Source organism: Melospiza georgiana, chromosome 8 (assembly GCF_028018845.1).
Source record: "Melospiza georgiana isolate bMelGeo1 chromosome 8, bMelGeo1.pri, whole genome shotgun sequence".
Lineage (NCBI taxonomy): Eukaryota > Metazoa > Chordata > Aves > Passeriformes > Passerellidae > Melospiza > Melospiza georgiana.
This window is the reverse complement of record NC_080437.1, coordinates 33,093,360-33,113,730: the sequence shown is the minus strand read 5'-3', so window position 1 is coordinate 33,113,730 and position 20,371 is coordinate 33,093,360. Positions and strand designations below refer to the sequence as shown.

General features: G+C 43.0%; 2 protein-coding genes across 6 annotated transcripts in view; both read right to left on the bottom strand.

Moving 5' to 3' along the window:
* HTRA1 (HtrA serine peptidase 1) overlaps nucleotides 1-3,520 on the bottom strand; it is a 35,302-nt gene extending 31,782 nt beyond the window's left edge. Inside the window, exon 1 of the mRNA XM_058028656.1 lies at nucleotides 3,067-3,520. Coding sequence (XP_057884639.1) covers nucleotides 3,067-3,520 — 454 coding nt within the window. The remainder of the gene's footprint in view (nucleotides 1-3,066) is intronic.
* Nucleotides 3,521-9,027: 5,507 nt separating this feature from the next.
* Nucleotides 9,028-20,371, bottom strand: part of PLEKHA1 (pleckstrin homology domain containing A1) — a 31,479-nt gene continuing 20,135 nt past the window's right edge. For 2 of the 5 annotated variants that reach the window (XM_058028657.1, XM_058028658.1), the window contains exons 7-12: nucleotides 19,814-19,957; nucleotides 18,848-18,916; nucleotides 16,736-16,800; nucleotides 15,885-15,948; nucleotides 15,068-15,157; nucleotides 9,028-11,828 (exon numbers count right to left, since the gene is read on the bottom strand). In XM_058028657.1, coding sequence (XP_057884640.1) covers nucleotides 11,514-11,828; nucleotides 15,068-15,157; nucleotides 15,885-15,948; nucleotides 16,736-16,800; nucleotides 18,848-18,916; nucleotides 19,814-19,957 — 747 coding nt within the window. In that variant the 3' untranslated portion in view covers nucleotides 9,028-11,513. Of the gene's footprint in view, nucleotides 11,829-13,887; nucleotides 13,993-15,067; nucleotides 15,158-15,884; nucleotides 15,949-16,735; nucleotides 16,801-18,847; nucleotides 18,917-19,813; nucleotides 19,958-20,371 lie in introns of all 5 variants that reach the window. The other 3 variants (XM_058028662.1, XM_058028659.1, XM_058028660.1) reach the window with 3 other exon arrangements.

Below are 20,371 nucleotides of genomic sequence, written 5' to 3'. Positions count from 1 at the left end.
TGATGGAGCAGCAAAGCCTGTATCTCAGTGGTACACAGCTTTCTAGACTGAGCTACCCCTCACCTCTGCCTCCTCCCAGTCAGTCCAGCTGTGATGTCCTGCTTAATCCAAGCCATGAGAGCTGACAGCAAACCCCAGATGTGACATCATGGTGAGAGCACGCCTGGGACAGATGTCAGAGCCACCTGTGACAGATGCCAGCGAGCTGAGGGCTGCTGAGCTCACTGAGATACCACATTAGACATGGTAAACCAAATAAAAACATGAAAACATATAAACCAGCTCAAAACCAGGCAGAAAGTAGTTAGAAATGGAGAGCAACCAAAGAATGCTCTTCATCCCCAGGTTAATGAGGAAAGGACAAATCCAGGTCAGTTTATGTTTTACAGTGTGCAGAGGAGGGCACACTGTCCCGAAACGCCTGCCAGCACTTGTGGGAAAAACGAGGAAGGGAATAAAGCCTGGTTGAAGTTGTGTGCTGGGCCCTCTTCCCTTGGTCAGCAGGAGGGATTTAAGGCCACCAAAAACATATTTGCAGAAGAAAAAGAAAACATCCTCCCAGCACGCTGAACCTCACCACTGAACATGGAGGTCTCGTGGCAGTGACCTCGCTCCTGGGCGTGGGATGCTCTGACACAGCCACAGATCCTGCCCAGGGCACACTCACCTCTCTCTGTGCCTCTGGGTTTGGTACCAGCACACAGAGGGCTGCAGCAGCACGGGCTCTGCAGGCCTGAGCACCCTCTGATGGAAAGGGAATTTTGTATTTTGTATTTGGTACCAGCACACGCAGAGCTGCAGCAGCACGGGCTCTGCAGGTCCTTTCTGATGGAAAGGGAAGATTTCTGCAGGGGCAGCTGCAGCTCAGGGCTGGGGCACAGCACAGCTGGACACTGCTGGAGTCTTTTAAGGCTCATTTTGCAAAGGGAATCATCCCCCTTTTCACACAGACCCACAGCAACCTGCTCCTGCCTCTGCTGCTTCCCTTTAAACACTGCTGGTATTTGAAGAGATTCCCTGGGAATCACTGATCAGTACTAGGAGTGAACTGAAGATGAAAACTGAAAATGACAGAAAGTTTTACTTTACTTTACACAGCATTGTGTATATACAATATACACAATGTATACACACTTGACCAGCTACTGAAATAGTGTGAAGTTCAAAAACATCAACAAAAAGCGCTTTCCAAACACTTTCTCTGTTCCCATTCCTTTGTTTCCCAAGGCTGTTGCATTGTATTGACTGAATTATTTACATGGGTGTTTTACTATGAAAAAAATGGCTGGAGATAACTCAATCTTTAGGTAGAAAAAGCACTCCTGATGATGAACTCAAAATAAAATTAAAAATTAACTGCATTAAGGAGCCAAATATTATGCAATGCTTTTTCAAAACATCGATTCAAGCACTTTACAGCCTACCCTCCATCCCTTTTTAGTTCAGGTTCTCTACATATGAAAAAAAAGCTTTGCTGGTAGCAATGTTTGCTCTTATCCAGAGATAAACATGTGGTGCTGGTTGGCTTCTCCAGCACTTTCTTTTTGTTCCAGAGGTGCAACAGGGCAAAATGATTGTGTGGAATTACTCCTGATGGATCCACAACGGCAGCAGAGCTTTCCCAGGCCGGGACTCTGCGCAGCCCATGCATTTTCTGTCCCCCCCACCAGAGGCACGCATTGCTCCCAGCTCAAACACAGCCCCGATTCTGCAAACGTCCGGCAGAAAAGGCTGAGAAAACAACACTGGTTTCACTGGAATCGAGAATAAAAATCACAAGGCATTGTCTTACACTGGGCATCAGGAAACTGCGGGGTGAAAAGTTTGATTGTCTCCAGTGGCAGCAAATGCCAGCAACGTGCCACGGAGCACAACGCAGCTCTGACACCGAGGGGTACAAAAAATTGATTGTGTTGACACCAGAGCTGTGAGCTTGATCTGTAGGCTGAACACACAGCCACTACACATCAGAATGTTTTTCTGCTGGAGAGATGATGGCCAAGCGTAGAAAAATATGTGTTTAAAAAAAAAAAAAGTCCAGAAATTATACAATTTATACCAAAATAATTAATCCTCACTAAAACAATACTGACTTACTAAAAAGTGACTACTACTCTAGAAATAAAGGCTTAATTCATGCTAATAATTTTTGTTACCCCCTAATGGTGCTGAACGGCTCGGAAGGGATGGAGAGCCTCGGTTTACGGGGTTTAATCCAGCCCGCATTAGGGGCCGCATTTTGTGACGATCATCCCCTGCTTATCCCAGCTCGGCTTTGCCCTCTCGGTGTCACATCCTGCACCCACCGCTCCGAACGCTTCTCCGGGCTGCTCAGCCACGTTTCGTAACCCAGCAATGCCTCTTCACACCCTTTTCAAATAATTTACATCCGTCCCGTACTGAGTACCCACATTACATTGGGTCTGACCACGCTGACAACTAAAGAATGCCGAAGGAGAAACGCCACGCGTTGTTACTTATCGGCGCCCACCTCCATCCTCAAAAAAACCCCAAGAAAAACAAACACAAAACTCTAGGCTGAGCTTAACACGCTGTTAACAGGCTTCTCCCCTTCCAGCTCTGATTTTATTAATCAGAGCGCATTTGCTAAGCCGGGCCAAGGCAGGCAGCAGCCTGCTCTGCCCACCCCTTTGCTCCATCACATCCGAGCGGCTCCTGCATTCCTGGCTTTATTCCCCGGGGCATTTCCCTGTCACAAAGCGCCGGGACGGGAGCGCGCTGGAGTTATTCCTCCAAACTTTGCTGGGCTCCGCAGCCGCACACGCTGCTCAGGCTTTGCACCAGTTCCCCCCAGTTTCGAACCGCGCATCACCCCTGGGCTGGGTGGGAGATAAGGGTAAATCGGCTACAGGGATTTTCACCCCCCTGCACTTGGCAGCTGCGTTCAAACCGGTTCCTGGCTGAGCCGGAGCGGCCGGGCTGAGCCGCGGCCAAGCCCCGCGTCCGGCTCCTCCCGGGGAACCGCATCCCGAGCGGGCACGGGGATGCAGGGGCCGAACCTCCGCGCATCCCCCGCGCCCCGGGCATCCCCCCGCGCATCCTCACCCTGCCCGCAGGCTCCGCGCTGGATGGCGATGATGGGCGGCTGCCGGAGGAGCTCTGCGCGGCGGCTGGCGGCCCGCAGCTGGCAGTGGCTGGCGTAGGTGACCGCATCGCTGCCGCACACGGGCTCGCTGCTGGTGCACTGGCAGCGCCCCGCGGCCGCCCGCTTGCGCACGGTGGCCGAGGCGGGCACGGCTCCGGGCGGCAGCACGCACTGCAGCCCCTCTCCGCAGGGCGGCCCCGCGCCCCCGCACGCCTCGCCCTCCTCGGCCCCGCACACCCGGCAGCAGCCGCAGGCGTCGGGCACGGGCCCGCCGGGACACGCCGCGGGCAGCGCCGGGCAGCGGGAGCGATCGCAGCGCTCGGGGCAGGCGGGCGGCGGCGCGGCCAGCAGCGACGGCAGCGCCGAGGGCAGCAGGGCCGCCAGCAGCAGCGTCCAGCCCCGCAGCAGCGGCATCGCGGCGGCTCCGGGGCGGCGAGAGAGAGCGGGGACAGCGCGGTGAGAGCGCCGGGGGCCGGGCGGCCGCTTTAAGGGAGACGCGGCGGGGCGGGACCGGAGCGCGGGCACGGCCCCCACCCCGGGATGGGGCTGGGACGCCCCCACACCGCCCCCCCGGGACAGCGACATCGCCCGGGACAAGAGACATCCCCCTCGGGACAGAGACAGCCCCCTCGGGACAGAGACAGCCCCCCCGGGACAAGAGACAGCCCCCTCGGGACAGAGACATCGCCCTCGGGACAGAGATATCCCCCTCGGGACAGAGACAGCCCCCTCGGGACAGAGACAGCCCCCCCGGGACAGAGACAGCCCCCTCGGGACAGAGACAGCCCCCTCGGGACAGAGACAGCCCCCTCGGGACAGAGACAGCCCCCTCGGGACAGAGACAGCCCCCTCGGGACAGCGACATCGCCCGGGACAAGAGACAGTCCCCTCGGGACAGAGACAGCCCCCTCGGGACAGCGGTACCTCTCGCGGGACAGAGCTATCCCCCGGCACAGAGACATCCTCCCGGCACGGAGACAGCCCTCCGGGATAGCGACACCTCCCCCGGGACCGAGATATCCCTCCGGGACAGACAGAGCCCCCCGGGACAGGGACACTCCGAGGGGAAAAACCACCCATAGTGGGAAAGCTCCATGGTCTGTCATCCTCTGTCCATGGAAGGTTGTGTCTCTTTGTAACTCCACCTTAGATAGTGGTTGTTCTAGAGTGAAAAGGCGTCAGACAGCGACATCCCCCCGGGACAGCGACATCCCCCCGGGACAATGACTCCCTCCCCGGGACAAATTCCCCCCGGGACAGCCGGAGGTCCGGCGCTGCGGGGACACTCGGCGCTGAAAGCCCCGAAATCGCGGCCGGCAATGATTAAGATCGGGGGAAAGGCCGATAAGGCGCTCGTGCGAACCAGGGCAGGGGGATGTGAACGCTTCCCCACCTCGGGAATTACGGGGAAACAATCCAAAGTGAGAGCCGATAAAGCTTCCGGCTGATAAGGGGATGGGGTGGAAGGAGTGAAGGATACATCCATTCTATGGAAATGTACGCAAATATCAGGTAGTTGATATCAATATTAACTCCCCGCCGGGAATGGCCGGCATTCCCGTGAGATTCCCGGCTCGGGAGGCGCTGCCCGGTACCCCAGGGATGGGAGGAAGGAATGGGAGGAAGGGATGGGAGGAAGGGATGGGAGCAAGGATGCTCCCGAGCCTCCTACTCGGCTTCTCCCGACACGCTCAGAGCCGCAGGGCGAGGTGGATACCAGCAATTAGCAGAAGATTAATCAACCGGAATAATAATAGGGAAAGAAAAAAAAAAAAAAAAAAAAAAAGAAAGAAAAAAGGAGTTTTCCACCATCTCAGGCAGGCTGATCCCATTTATCCGGCAGCTGGGCACCGGCCAGAACCTATGGACAGCGGCCTCTCTGCCATCTGCTCTTCGGGCACTTACAAGGAGGTTTAATTACAACCAAGCGCCCTCCGAGGGGCAGGGCATCCCTGCCAAAGCTGAGAGGGAGCGGTTTAACAGAGCTGGAAACTCAGCAAAGCCAATTTTTTTTAAATTACAAGCCGATTAAACTTTTGAACTGACTCCCAATCTATAATTATTTCAGTGTACCTTTATCAGGCGCCGATAACCTAATCAAGCAGCTAATGAACTTTACAACCCATTAGGCGAGAGGAAATGCTGTTAACTGTTCGATGAGCTGCGACCAAGGAGTTGAACTTGTCAGCAACTACATCGACACAAAATAATTCAAAATATTTTCCCCTAAGAAAAGTTTAACAACGAGCCATTTGAGCTTCCCAAGCACCAGAATTCCAATTGTCCCAGGGAACACCATAAAAACTTATCAAACTGAGTGCAAAACTTACTAAACTGTTGGTTAGTACCTGAAGCTTGGAAACAAAGTATATTCCAGTGTTCCCAGTTAAAGTTCCATTGTGAACTCCTTAAATCTGTAGTCTTCCAGTAACTTCTGTATTCTGCAAGAAAACAGATTTCAGGAGAATCCTCTGATTTCAAAAGTGACCCAAGAAGTAAAATCGAACAATTCACAGAATTGTCTTAATATTAAAATAATTTGTGTTAACAAGTCCAAGAGAAAGCTCAAAACTATTTACAAGTTAAAAAATTTTTAAATGTATGTACATATGTATACATTTGTATACCCCCTTATATATATATATGGGGGATATATACATGTATGTATAATGTATAGATATCACGGCAAAATGTTTCCAAGTAATTAATTATCCATTGCTTATCGACGGCTTTGTGGGCTTTTTGTTTGGTTTGGGTTTTGCCCCTTTTAAAGACAAGTCTTTACCAAAAGCTGATGAGCTTTAGCAAGAAAGAAAGAAACAAGCAACAACCCCCACCAAACAAAAAAACCCAAACCCAAACCATTTAAATAAAAACAAATACAAACAAACAACAACAACGAAACAGCAAAAAAATTCAAACCAAAGAAAAAAAAAACAACCCCAAAAACCAAAAAAACCCCAATGGGTTCAGGAAAGATCTCATCAAGTCCTATTTGGAAGCAGGAACAAAATATTCAAAGATAAGTGAATTATTGTGGGGTTTCATCCTCCCCAGCCCAGACGGGCTCTCTGCTCTCCTCTCACATTGCTGTGGTCAGATAATTTACTGCCCAAAGCCACTGCAGCCTTATCTCCAGAGGCAGGAAAAAATTACCCACAGTGGGAAAGCTCCAGGTTCTGCCATCCGCTGTCCATGGATGGTTGTGTCTCTTTTTATCCTCACCTTTGATAGGGGGTTGTTCTAAAGAGGAAAAAATGTATTTTTAACACATCAGCCAGCGCGCTATCAGCTTCAAACTCTTCTTGGAAAGAATGTAAATCTTCTACTGAGTATTAAAAATATAATAATTCACGATATTAATTTTATAGTTGTAGGTGCACAAAATCTGATTATAAACGTCTTGCTTTCCAGAATAACCGAGCTAAGTCTTTGGGGAGGTTAATAAATTAGCTCACTGAAAAATAATTTGTTAATTGCCTATCTGATCTGTGCAGAAGTGCCTTAGACCTGAGAGGCGCTGCACCAACAGCAATTATTATTTCTCCTCCACCAGACGCAGAACAGCAGACATTAAACACCAGAAAGGCCAGAAACGTGGTCTGAAAAACATACCCGGAGTCTCAGAGGTAAAATATCTCCTACTTTTCACAGGGAAGTGGGTGTTAGGAGGCTCCACCTAGAGATCACACAGCAGAAATTCCCCTGGAGGGATGGAAGCGCGGGCACTGCTGCCGGGGCTCCAGGGATGCTGTGCCAGCCTGCCCTGCGAGCCTGGGAGCGCCTGGGCACACACGGAAAGGGGGAGCAAGAAAAGGATGAAAAAGGGCACATTTGGGCAGAGAAAAATGGATAAATTTGAGTCGAGAAGGGTTCTGGCCAGAAAAGAGGATGAAGGAGCTTTGGGAAGGCTGGAATGCTGATAGCTGAGTAAACCCCAACTTTGCAGAAAGCTTTTCCAGCTTTATTCTGTTCGATTCGTTATTATCATTATTTTGCTGCATGCCTTAATGGCTTCCTTTCAGATATTCGAGGGAAAAAGTGTAACAACCCTACTCCCACCTCCCAAAAACCCAGGATTTCTCCACTTTAACATAACAAGAGAAATCTTATAAAAACTGAAAGGAAAAAACCGAACCTTTATAAAAACTACATTCATTGCTACATAAAATGTAAAAAACCGAACCTTTATAAAAACTACATTCATTGCTACATAAAATGTAAAAAACCGAACCTTTATAAAAACTACATTCATTGCTACATAAAAAGAAAAAAAAATGCCACTGCTTTGAAAGAGAATGGCTTCAACCCAGGGAATTTAAAACTCCACGTTCTTCCCCTGATATAATCTAACCCTGGCGCTCGACAGGCATTACTGCTGGCACAATTTACAAACGAAACGAGCCATCGGGGTGTCTTTTGTACAGCCTGACACGGAGCCAAGCGACCTGCCCCAAGGAACAATTGCTGAGCGTGTCTCGGTGGCCAGGTGGCATTTCCTCCCTGCAGGAGCGCACGTAGGACACTGCAGGCTGTGAAACAACCCGAAACTTGGTCATTTATAGCAAAATAAACCACTGCCCCACGAACTGCCACCGCTCTGAAGGGGCACAGGGCAATCTGGGTCACTGGGGCCAGGCTAGGTTTCAGAGAACCTTTCTGATCCATCCCTGCAAAGACAGAAAAATCCATGCCACATTTTCTTCCCCTGGGATTTTTTTTATCAGTATCCCTTGAGAGCAGAGGTGACTCAAGTGTCCCGAATGCAGAGTGGTTTAAATTCTTGCAGGATGCGTTCACTGTGCATCCCGATAGGCAAAATTCCCCTCGTTTGAAATGCAAATCTCTAATTACAGTGTCAAAAGTGACACTTTGAAGGGCAGCGTTCAACAGCTGCTGGGTCATTAGTAGTGCCTTCACAAATGAGCACCAGCTTCTTTTCCTCAGAGGTGGCACCGAAAATCCCAAGTGGAAAATCCAGGCAGACACAGCTCCCAGGGCAGGATTCAGGTTTCAGTTCTCCAGAGAGCTGCATTCAGTATTTCACTATTTCACTTCACCTCAGAAGGGCTTTAGCAGCTCACTGGCTTGAAGCATCAAATAATTTTAGGCTGTTCTGCAAAGTTCAGAAGATTATTAAGACATTAAATGAAACTGTTAAAAGGTAAAGCTATACATGGCTTCACTGCTTTAACTTCAAGTTTTAGACTTAAATAATTCCCTATCCAATATTTCCCCTTCTTTAATTTCTTACCTCTCTCACCATTATTTAAAATGGAATTGTTAAAAAGACAGTAATATGTATTCCACACCTTCAGAGTGTCCAAATTAGGTACACTCTGTAATTTCTCCATCCACTATAATACTTACTATTAAACCTAAAAAAAAAAATTAGCAAAAATAAAAATAACAAAAAAATCCCCCCAAAAACCAAAACAAAACAAAACAATAAAAAACAAAACCAAAAAACCCAACCTGGAACAGCCCAGTGACTTAAAAACTGGAGTCTCCAGATCAATATTTCAGTATGAAATACACTTAAAAAGCAGATTAGTACTAGACTTGACTGATTTTTAAAGCTGGAGTGTGACCCCTAGGTGGTGCTGACATCCTGATATTCCTCAAGGTTAAGGAATATTCCACTTTATTAAACTGTATCGTAACACATCACCCCTCAGCAGCTGCCCCCAGAAATGTGCACTGCAGTCAGCAGTTCCATTTTCTGTAAGTATTTTATTTGAACACAGTGAGTTTAAAATCTGTGGCCATAAAAATAATTTGATTTACTCTTCAGTGCAGGGGCAGAGTGCACAGCCAGGTGGGGGCAGTGGAATCTGGGTAACTGGGGCCAGTCTGGATTTCAGGGAAGCATCTCTGAGAAAGAACCCTTCTGATCCATCCGTGTAAAGACAGAAAAATTCATGTTACAATGGTTTTTTAATCAATATCCCCTGCATAACATGTAAAACTTCCACAGAAGAAACTGAGATTAGCACAAGAAAATCAGCTCAGTCTGTTCAATTTCATTCTTAGGCTACACAACCTGATTAGATTTGAAAGATTAGAGATGCTATGGCTGGATAAAGGAGAATCTGATCTCTTACATGCTGAAAAAGAATGTATTGCTCTGATCAAATACTTGTCATGGTGCAAAGAAACTCAACCAGATGTTATTTTAAGTTACCCAAACTGATTTATTGACAATTTAAATGTGACATATTTACAGCACTGTTTCTAAAATAATTTAACAATTTTCATAGATTTATAAAAGTACTGATAAATAGGAGACCCTGACAGTGACCAACCACAAATATTTCCCTATGCTACTGAACTACAACAGTAGTTCATTTCTTTTTTCATTTTTCTCTTTTCCCCCTCTTTTTGTAAGTCCCATAATGGAGCTGCCTTACCTCCACCCAATGTGTAAAATTGCCAATACCAAAATACAATAAAATGACCATGCAGTGTGAAAGCTGTACCAGAGCAAGTGATTTCAGATGTTAGACTACAGTAAAAATATTACAATGCAAAGTGTCTTCCACACAGAATGTACTTGTGAAAAAATAAGCTTTTAAAGAGCTAATGGTTTCTTTTAATAGAAATTAAAACCTACAATACTAGTACAGACATTTACAGTAATTTCCAATTCTGTTCTAGTTTTCACATATATCTAAAGTCAAACAAAACCAGTAATTTACAGACACCACTGCCTTGAGACAGTGGTTAGTTAGCTTATGGATTAAAAAAAAAAATAAACCAAAACCAAAAGAAGGTGCTGATATAATTTAAGGTTTTGAATTTCATTATATTCCATTCTTATGTGACACCAATTATTCTGTCCTGGGATCAACAAATTGCTGTGGTAAAGCCATCCATATCTCTCAAGGAGGAAGTCAGTTTGGAAGTTGGAGAGAAGATGGACTTGCCTGATATGTATCTTAGGTTCCAGCAGACAAAGAAAGTCTCACAGAGCTGGACAACTGGGATCACAGTAAGCAGCAGCATGAGATATTTGTGGGGTTGGGATTAAAGCAAATGGGTTTTTTTTCCCAAGAATGATGAAAAGTACACACCACCTAATCCAATACTTGAAATGTAAAGGTTCTCCTCGCTGGCATCACTGATGCCCCATAACACAATGCACACAAACAACAAATACTCACTTTTTTTAAGAACACATATTGCACAGCAGTGGGTGCAACACCAGAACACTGGTACCCCTGGCTTAAATCTTGTTTTAAAGAGCTGTTTCAAGCTATGCTATCCAGAGCAACTCCAAGCCAACGCTCAAACCCAGTAAGAATGGTCTGTGTACATCACTACCCCAAAGTGTTTCAACAATGTGAGAGAAAACACAGGCACTTCAGATTCTTAGTGCACCAAAAGTTATAGGCCACGATTGCAGGACTAGGAACAGTTCAGTACCAATAACAACACAACTAAAGGAGCTCTTCCACTGATCAATACAGAAACAAGAACTGCTCACAAAGCACTGGGAAGGAAATCATTCTCAAAACAGTAACCAAACAATACATTTAAACATTTAAGAAAGCATAATTGCTGCAAAGCCTAATGTAACACAACATAAACCCTACTTAGTTAAAAAGATCTAAAGTGTCCAAATTCCAAAGTCCAAATTCTCTTCTCCCCCCCTCCAAAACACCAATACATGCAGTCCGTGGAAATCCAAATGTGCAAAAAGTTATAACCCACCTTCAGGAGTGCATCAAAAATAGGCTGACTATTCAAAATATTATTTTAGTGGAAATTTTACAGCACCATAACTAGAATTCCAAGGGAGTTCAGAATTCTTGTTCTGATAACAAATCAGTTGACACTGTTGGTCTTAAAGAACAGAAGAAACATTTTGTGCATTTCCTGGTATCTGGAAGTCACGGAGAGAAAAAATTCTCAGATTTACCTAAAATCTTACTGTAGTTTAAGATGAAATTAAATAATCACATTTGTTGGCATCAAGTTCTCCAAAACAGAGCATTAGTTGCAAATTTAGTAAACCTGCCAGATTAGGAATTAGCAGTTGCTGGTACCTTGCTTACTTGCACAAGTACTTTTTTTTTGTTTGTTTAATGCATTTTGGGTTGGTTTTTTTTCCTAAACTGTGCAGTTTGGCCCCTCCCTAGTAAGTGATTTACTATCAGGCTTTGAGATAATGCCTAAGGTCCATCTCTGACCCTCAGCTGAAAGGCAACACACACACACATTATATATACCCATGTGTGCACAGAACACACACACACATATATATAACAGCAGTGCTCCGGTTTCTATTTTTTTTTTTTTTTTTTTTTTTTTTTGTTCTCATTTCCTGGAATTTTCTTTGGTTCAAAGTCCGAGCAAGGAAATTAAAGGACCGAACAAATGGATCATTCTCCAAACACTTCCATCCCTACACATCACTAACTGGAAGGCTTGCATCATCCAGATCCACAAGGCCAGGATCCTGTTCCTGAGTGCCATTTTTGCTCCGGGGTTCCCAGGGACCCCGGTCAGTCACTTTGGAAGTTGATTCTCTTGGAGCGACAGCCTGGATCTTGTAGCTCCTTGGCCTGGCCTTGGTAAAAGACTCGTGAAATCCTCGTTTCTCCAAGGCAGGGGGTTTGGGGTGAGGGGCTGGGGCCACAGGGCTGCAGTGAGGGGCTGTGGAATGTGAGCTGGCTGCACGGACAGCATGGCCGGGCTCGGCAGAAGACTCGGGATGCTCCTGGAAAAAGAAGGGGATGTGTCAGGTGAAGCGGCTGATGGCACGTTGGAAAGATGCACGTTCAGATTTCACACTCATGAAAACAAAATAAATACAAATATGGAGACAGAAAATACACAAAGCGAAGCATCAGCCACGGCAGCAGGAGGCAGGTGCTTTGTGAGGCTCTGCTTTACTGAGTGTGAGCTCACAGCAACATCAGCTGCTGCATTCAATGAGATGAAATTCTTAAATCAAGCACAGCAGCTCTGTAGACTTTAGTCCAGCAATTTAGGCTCCTCATTTTACTAAGATGTTAAATAACCGCTTGAAAATGCATACTTTAAAGGCCATTGAAAGGCCATCTTACCAAAAGAAAAATGGATTCAGATCTATTCATATAAATCAAACACTCATATCCTGGATCCTGAAGTAGTGCACATTTTACTGTTCCCTGTTCTTGGAGCACCAAATCTTCCCAATTTCTCCCAAGAACCAAACAAAAACTTTAAGCTATCATGAGTATATAAAAATTTCCAAAGTTAATGACCTAGAAAAGAAACTGATACTTAAGCTACTCCTTCCATGCAAGTTATTGTTTTGTGTTTATTATCATTATTCTGCTGACCTTTACATAGCTATTAAAATATCTTCCACCATTTACTTACTGACATAAACAAGTCCCCAGACTACCCAGGAATGATTTAGTTGTCTGAAGAGCAGGCATGGAATGCCATTTGGATGTCCTGGGATAGCCTGACCTCCTGAACAGGAACAAGAAGTTCCTTGGGCTCTGCACTGCATCCATCAGTTCTGTCAGGATTTCTCAAATCCCTGAGCAGTGCTGGGTTTGAAATGCTCTGATGCAAATACTGTGTAATGTTGCAGTGAACTGTGTGTGCATTAGGAGCTGCAGCTGCTGCCAGTTCTGCCATCACCAGTGTTAGTCCAGGAACTAAAGGAATCTGCCAGCCCATGTGCACACACAAATCAAGGCATTTCTCAAGCACATTTGTTAGCAAAAAAAAATAAACCCCAAACCCATCACAGATGTGTGTCCAAGATGCAATTATAAATTCTAAATTACTTATTTTTTTCCACTGTAGTTTTTCAAGTTTCTTTTAGAATGTTATGACATTCTCATGACATATGAATTAATAAATTTAATGAAAATGGATTTTGCCAAGTACTACCATATTTCTTTTTATAAATGTTATTGGATGAACCTGTGCAACTTTTTTTGGACTTGAGTTTGGTGTTCAATTTCACTAAAGTATTTCACATCATTTACATTGCCTTACTTCATACCTGCCTTGATATTCCACTTAAGGAAAAAAAGTTTGCTTTAAGAGAACTTATGAGTCACTGGTTTACCTATTGTTCTTCTTATTATTAATAATTTTACTTCGCCAAATAGGACAAAAGGGATATTAGGACAAGACCCCTGAATTTTTCCTAAGCTGCCCTGAGAGATATCCAGATTTTACTACCACACTGGCTGTAATTTCACAGTTAAGAGACTGTGCTGCTGCACTACTCCTAAGGTGCCCTGCTTTGAACAGGGTACTGATTATACATTATTATATAATGCTTCTATGTTTGAACTAATCATTTCATGCAGAGATCTCATAAGCCATGCAGATCAGGCTACTTTAGAGCCTTCCAAATCCTAGAGTTACAACGTGCATGTTCTGTGTGCACTCATCTGTATTAGTTTGTGGGCAGCTTCCATTTAATCTCACTTTGGCGCAGTTTCAAAACAAATGTAAAGTAAAATGGAAATATGAACTCTCATGCAAATTAGCTTTAGTGCTTTCCTATTAAAGTGACATCACTTATAGTTAACTATTTACTGTGCTTTGATGTATAAGCAGCGGTTTTGGTGTTTTTCATTTCCAATCATTTTAAAAGCAAGAAAAAACAGTGCAAACCTGCGAGTGAACGATATTATTGATGAGTTAGTTTTCAGTAATGGTAATGACAACAGGTAGCATTATTTTTTAGTTTGTTTTATAGTGCAAATTAGTGTCTAGTCCTAGCCCTCTGTTAAGAAGGCAAGTTTCCATGAGAGCCCACATACGTGCTGCATTCACCAGTTCTTGATGTATACCTCTGTATACAAGGATTCGACAGCCTTCTGGCCTGCCGCATCTGGAACACAGTGCAAAGCTAAGATTAGAGTCACCTGGACTTGGGAGAGAGGACAACACAGGGAACAAGAAGTGATGCAGACAGTCGTAGCTACATTGCTCAGTTAGCCCCACACAAAAAGAAAACCACAGGAAAAAAAGCACACGGAAAGAAAAGTTACCTGCGTGACTTCATTGCCCCCACAAAGAGAAAATTTGTATCAGGAAGTTTTAAATAAAAGCATGAAGCAGCTACCAAAAATTGGTTGGGAGCTTAGGCTGAAGGGAGCTTAGCTTACCAGAAATATGGTAGCAATGCAAATTTGTAGTCAAAAGACAGGTTTGAATTACTAGATTTCAGATTATGGGGGTAATGATGTATCCAGTTTATTACAAAACATCCCAGAGACAGAAAATGAAAAACACAGCATGCAATACCTGAGCTGTGAAGTATTCCTGGTGCTACATCTGGGCATACTTGGAGACACTGTGACACCAGAGTAACTCCCACTACTTTCCACAAGTTAATGACCTTTGTGCTAAACAACTAATAAAGTTGAAATGCTAGTTGATATGAAATGCTGGCATCCATGTGGCTTCAGAAATATTAACACTTGCCACAGTGCCCCAGTTCAGAACTACAAGATGCTGTTCTCACTGCATTTCCAACAGCAAGAACTAATTTGTGTGAGCACAGATCTCTTAGCTTAAATTTATATACAATAAACTATCAGCAATAGAGAATGACAATTTAGCAGTGAGAGTTGTTACAAAGAAATTAGGATATTGTCATTGGATTGCGAAACACAGCAATTAGCAGAAACACCTCACAGGAATTAGAAAGTTTTAATTTAACTCCCAAAGTAGTAATAGTGACAGATCATACTGGACTTCTCCAGGTTAGCACTACATTATCTACATGTTCAAGACAAACAATGCACAGAAAGTCACAGGTAGGACTAAAAAAAGCGCTCCATTAAAACCACAAAGTATTTGATGTTTGAAAGTTCATGCAAAGAGGCCACGTTACTACAGGACAGGAGAGAGGGAAGGCAGAAGGAAGAGGCAGGAGTGAGTGGCACAAGTGAGCAGGAGCTCGTGGCAGCCCCTCTGAGGTGCAGGGTGACGTACGGAAGCCGCCGATCTGCCCGGTCCCCGCTGCGCCACGATGGCCCCCGAAATGGCCTTGATCCAGCTGTGCATGTCCTCGGGGCTGTCTGCCTGCAGCCAACAGCAACACCAGGGTCAACAGCAGCCCCAGCATGCCCACTGCCCCACCACCTGCAGCACAAGCTAACCCTGCTGCTCAGTGTGCCACTGAAACACAGGGGGACCTCATTTCTTACAGGCAGACTGTCACAGACATCTTATATGGAAAATCCTTTCCTTAGGATTTTTCCTCCTGAGAAGCTGGGAGGCCTCAGGAACAAAATGTAAATATTGATTATCTGCTGCTGTGGAATGCAACAGGTGGGTCTTTGGCTGGCCCACGTTGATTGTTTCTAATTAAAGGCCAATCACAGTCATCTGGCTTGGAGTCTCTGTCCGAGCCACAAGTCTTTGTTATCATTCTTTCTTTTTCTATTCTTAGCTATCCTTCTGATGAAATCTTTTCTTCTATTCTTTTAGTACATTTTTGATATAATATGTATCATAAAATAATAAATCAGGCTTTTGAAACATGGAGTCAGATCCTCATCTGTTCCCTCGTCCTCGGACCCCTGCGAACGTGATCATAGCAGACTTTATTTCTTAACCCAGACATTTCTTAACTCTGAACTTATAAAATGCATACCACTATATAAAGCAGTAAAAATATCCTGAAGATCACACTCCCCCTGAAAATCATGCCATGGTCAAAGTGAAGAAGTGCTGCTATTTCACTTTTAAAGTGTATTTAACTCTGGCAGTCTCTTGGGTTTGCCCAAAGTTTAAAAAAAGAAATTACCTGCACATAAAAGGTTCGAGAAGTTGTTACAATTTCAAAGAGATTGTCTCTCATCATTATATCACTGCAAATGAAATACAAAAATAGTTCAAAAGCAAGTACAACTTTCCCACTGTATTTTAACAAGACTGTAGAACTGGCAGAGAATCAGAGCATTTGCTGTCTGACTTTTGCATTTCTTTATCACTCTATTTTTTTTACTAATTTTAGCCCCCAGACTTTAGTTTACCAGTGGCACATGTGCTACTATATGTATTTTTAATTGGAACATTTAAAATCATATAACATTAAGTCAAATATATTTATCATACATTTTTAATCAGAACATTCTAAATCATATGTTAAAAAATATCATTCTAGTCAAATTTATGTAAGTAGTCTGCTAAAGAAGAAACAGAAAAATCAGTATCTCTCAAGTGCTACAAAGGCAATTATTCTTTAGTATATTGCCATTTGGTAGGAGGGAAACAGCAGGGTGAAGAGTGCTTTCAGCCAGATTCATCCACCCAACATGAGTTAATGTCCTCTAAAGTTTTAGAGATTATGGAAGCAGAGTACAGACTCCTGAAATTGCTGCCTCAGACCACACAGCACCCACACATCTCTAACTCTTGGTTCCATGACAGTACCTTGTTCTGCCCTTGTGCCAAGTTTGCAAATTTGAAACACATTAATACAGAACCCTCAAAAAACCCATTTAATGCACAAAACAATGTGCTGTCCCATAAAGAAAGAACACCCCACATGCACACATCAAGTGAAGTTATTGAACAGTTCTCCAAGGAGCAGCCTGGCCATGACCAAGCAGGGAATTCCATCCCTTGTAATGATATCAGTGCTTCCCTCCTCACCTCTGTTTGCATTCCTGAACTTTATGGACCTCCTTAAGTGGTATAACCCTGAGAGGTTCCTTTTCCTGAAAAAAGAAATGTGTTTTAGTACAGTGTATCTAAGAACTAGAACAGAGAGCCAGAGGCCAGGACAGCAGCAGTCTTACAAAGACTTTCAAGGCAGTCACTATGAAAAAAATGGTGTCAACCAAAATTTCATTTGCTTTTGTAAGTATTAAACCAACCACAGCACTTGCAATGAAGAGGAGGACAAATCAAGAAGCAAAACCTCCCAAAACATTAATTCCATTCTATAAGGAAAACAACCCTGCTGTCCTCTCCCCCTAAGCAGATCAGATAACTGACCCTGGCCTCAAGCAGCTCATTTCATTAAAATTTTGATTGCATTAATCTGCTATGAAATGCTACCACAGAAGAGGCTATGTTAATTGGACTAAGTAAGATTAACTGTACCCTATACTTAATCCAATTAAAAGTACTATAAGGAAACCAGTCCTTAACACCTGTAAAAGAACAAGTACTCTCAAAGCATTCAGAAATTCTGTTACCATAAAAAAATAAGTGTTAAAGTTTCACACAACAGGAAAAAAGAACTTTCAAAGAGAAACACTTTCACTTCTCCCATGACAACATAATATCACACACACTATTATTTTCTAGCGGCTGTTGCAGTAAACTACAAACAAACAACAACTTATTTTACCTCCTACTGTGATTTCTTTAAACCAATTTACAATGGATTGCTTCACTTGCCTACCACTTCCACATAAAACAAAAGCTTTCAGCCCTGGAATGACTTCCCCTACAATTCCTGTAATAGACACTTAGGAGATTTATGCTGAGCAAGCAGCAAACGTCACCCAAATGTAACCATGCCCCAAGAGCAGTTCCCATTAGATCATTTTGTTCTTTAGCAGATCACATGTAGGAAGTTTTAAGCCCAATGTTTTCAGTTATTGTGCTCCTTGTATCTCTTCTCTGCTGTTCTTAAATTCAATCATCCATTAAAATGCATTTTCAAATACATCAACTGTGAAGACCATCTCTTGGACAGAAAAGCCCAGATCAGAAATGATAATTTTCTGAGTCTCATATTGCCTGTATTCCACTCTGCTCCTGTGGACTGGCACAGGCTCAAGGAACACAATTAAACACTGAAAGTGAGAGTATTTCTACCATCCTTCTATTCCACTCTCCCACAGCACAATTCTTCACTGGGTTAGAGCTTGTTTGTGAGCAATCTGAGCTCACATTTGTTTTTTAAATAAAAATAGAGGGTTTCTTACAGGCAGTGAGTCAGAATTGTTCTGCTGACAGCTTAACAAAGATAATGATGCAAGATCAAACCCCTGCTACTGCTGCAGACGCCCTCATTAGAAATGAAATCAAATTTAACTTCAGCAACAGCTGAATTTGGGTTCTTGACATTTTACTTCTTATGTTTGGCCTGTAAACTCAATTCTCCTTAATTTACAATACTCTACAACTCAGGTTGCATTCCTTAGGTACAGATTTTCTTACATTTAGACTGTTTTCCCTAAAAAGGAATCCCACACTTTACTGTCTTCAGAACCAGCCATTTAATCTTTAAATGAAGCCTGAAGGCACTTAACATCTGGTCAAAATCAGCCAAAAACTTAGTGACAGGGGAAGAAAGGTCATGAAGCTAAAAGAAACTCTGCAAATGTTGCTGTTGAACAGAAAATCAAGAGGTTTTTGTCGATCTTGGCTGCCCTGCTGAAACAAATGTGGGGGAAGATCCCATTATCTGGATGATAAAGCATAATTCTAACTTTATTTAAAGAACTGCAAGATTAGTTTTGTCTTTCTTACAGTGATCAGCTATTTCAACAACACAATTTTATAAGAGTGTAAAATGACAAAACTAATACAAGAATCAGGGTGACTGCAGAGTAGATTTTATTATTGTTCTTCAGTGCCCTACAGGAAGGTTCCCAAACAGATTGAACAGTTGCCCCATTAATTTCTTTTGGTTCTTCCCAGTCATTAAAAGGTTTTACAGTACAGACTCAAGAGCTGCAGGAGCAGCAGAGCACATTTCTCAAACACAAGCAACTCTCACTGGAAAATAACACAGAATTGGAAACTTACCAGTTCAGACTTGAAATATCCTATTGTGTTTTCATCTAATTGAAAGTATCTTCTCTTCCAGTTCTTCATCTGTTAAGGGAAAACAATAAATATTTATTTATTTTACATATGAAATAAAATAGACTTACAGGTTATGTATTATGAATATATTAAATTATATTTACCATTCTAGTTGTTATTTATAGTACATGATATTTTGTAATTCCTATTTATTCATAACTATTAATTTTGAATAATGTTTTCATTATAGTTTATTATAATAACAACTTCTGCATCTTTAGTGTCCCCAAGATAATTATGGATGACTTTGCCCAATTAGTAATTTTTTTTGAAAAAATTTAGAAAATAGTAGCTTTAAGAATTTTAAGATTTATTCAAACTGTAGAAACTCAGCAGCAGAACTATTCTATAGGAAAAATTGGAAGACAATACCTCACAGGTTTCCAGTTTATTTTTAACTAAAAAAGGGATGTCACAAAAGGAAGCTTCATAATCCAAGATAAAAAGAGTCTGAGAACTCAAAGATGTGTATCTTGCTTAATCTGAACTATCTGTTCCTTCTTCTAGCAAGACATCACATGAACAGCTCCACTTGTGTTAATCAGTCTGATAAGATGCACAATTCTTCCTCTGAACTGAAAAATCAGCTTTTTTTGACTGATTTAAAAAGCAGGCACTGAACTTCTGTCCCAATTTAGATGTTTTTAGTAAGCAAAATAAGGATCTCTACAGAATGTAGAACAGAATTCCCAGCTGCATGCACCAACCATTATATGGAAGTCTGGGCACACACTTTGTCTCTCTAAAATATCCTCAACAACATAACACTAAAGAAAGTCATGAAAAGAAGAAACACAGATAAAAATTAAGTGCTACTAGAGGATAAATTTTATCTTTAATTAACCCTTATTACTCTCAGTAGTAATAAAATCAGTGTCAATTTTATTTTGTTTTAATAATACTTACCACTGCTCCTTGTTTGACACAGTAACCAGCTTTGATAATGGCATTATCTGGGGGATGCTTAGCAGCAAAATAAGGAAGGTGACTTTGTGACCTCTTCAAATAATTCCTGTCAGCCCCTTCACTGCCCTCACTGACTTCTTCTTTCTACAAAAAACACAGGAAAGTTCAGAACACTCTCAAGTTTTTTTATTTTTCTAAAGGTGAAGGAATAGCTATAGTAGTTACAATAGGAAATAACTTTATCATCCCAGGCTCACAAATCTCATTTCCAATCTGAAAGAACAAAATATTTTAACTGATTTCCAGAGATAACTGAGATTCCCCAAGGGCTGAGTCCTTGTAAGCTGCTCTTAGAAACTAAACCAAGAATGTGCTCAGTACTTTGAAATGATATTGACAAACACCCAGTAAAAAAAATGGTACAGATTTAAACTCATGCATGAATTTAGTGCAAACTTGTGAATGGGCAAAACACTACAGGTGGTTACAGCAAACAAAAAGTTATTTCTAGGACTACAAGACATCAGAATTCACCAAATTTTTAAGGCATTTTGGGAG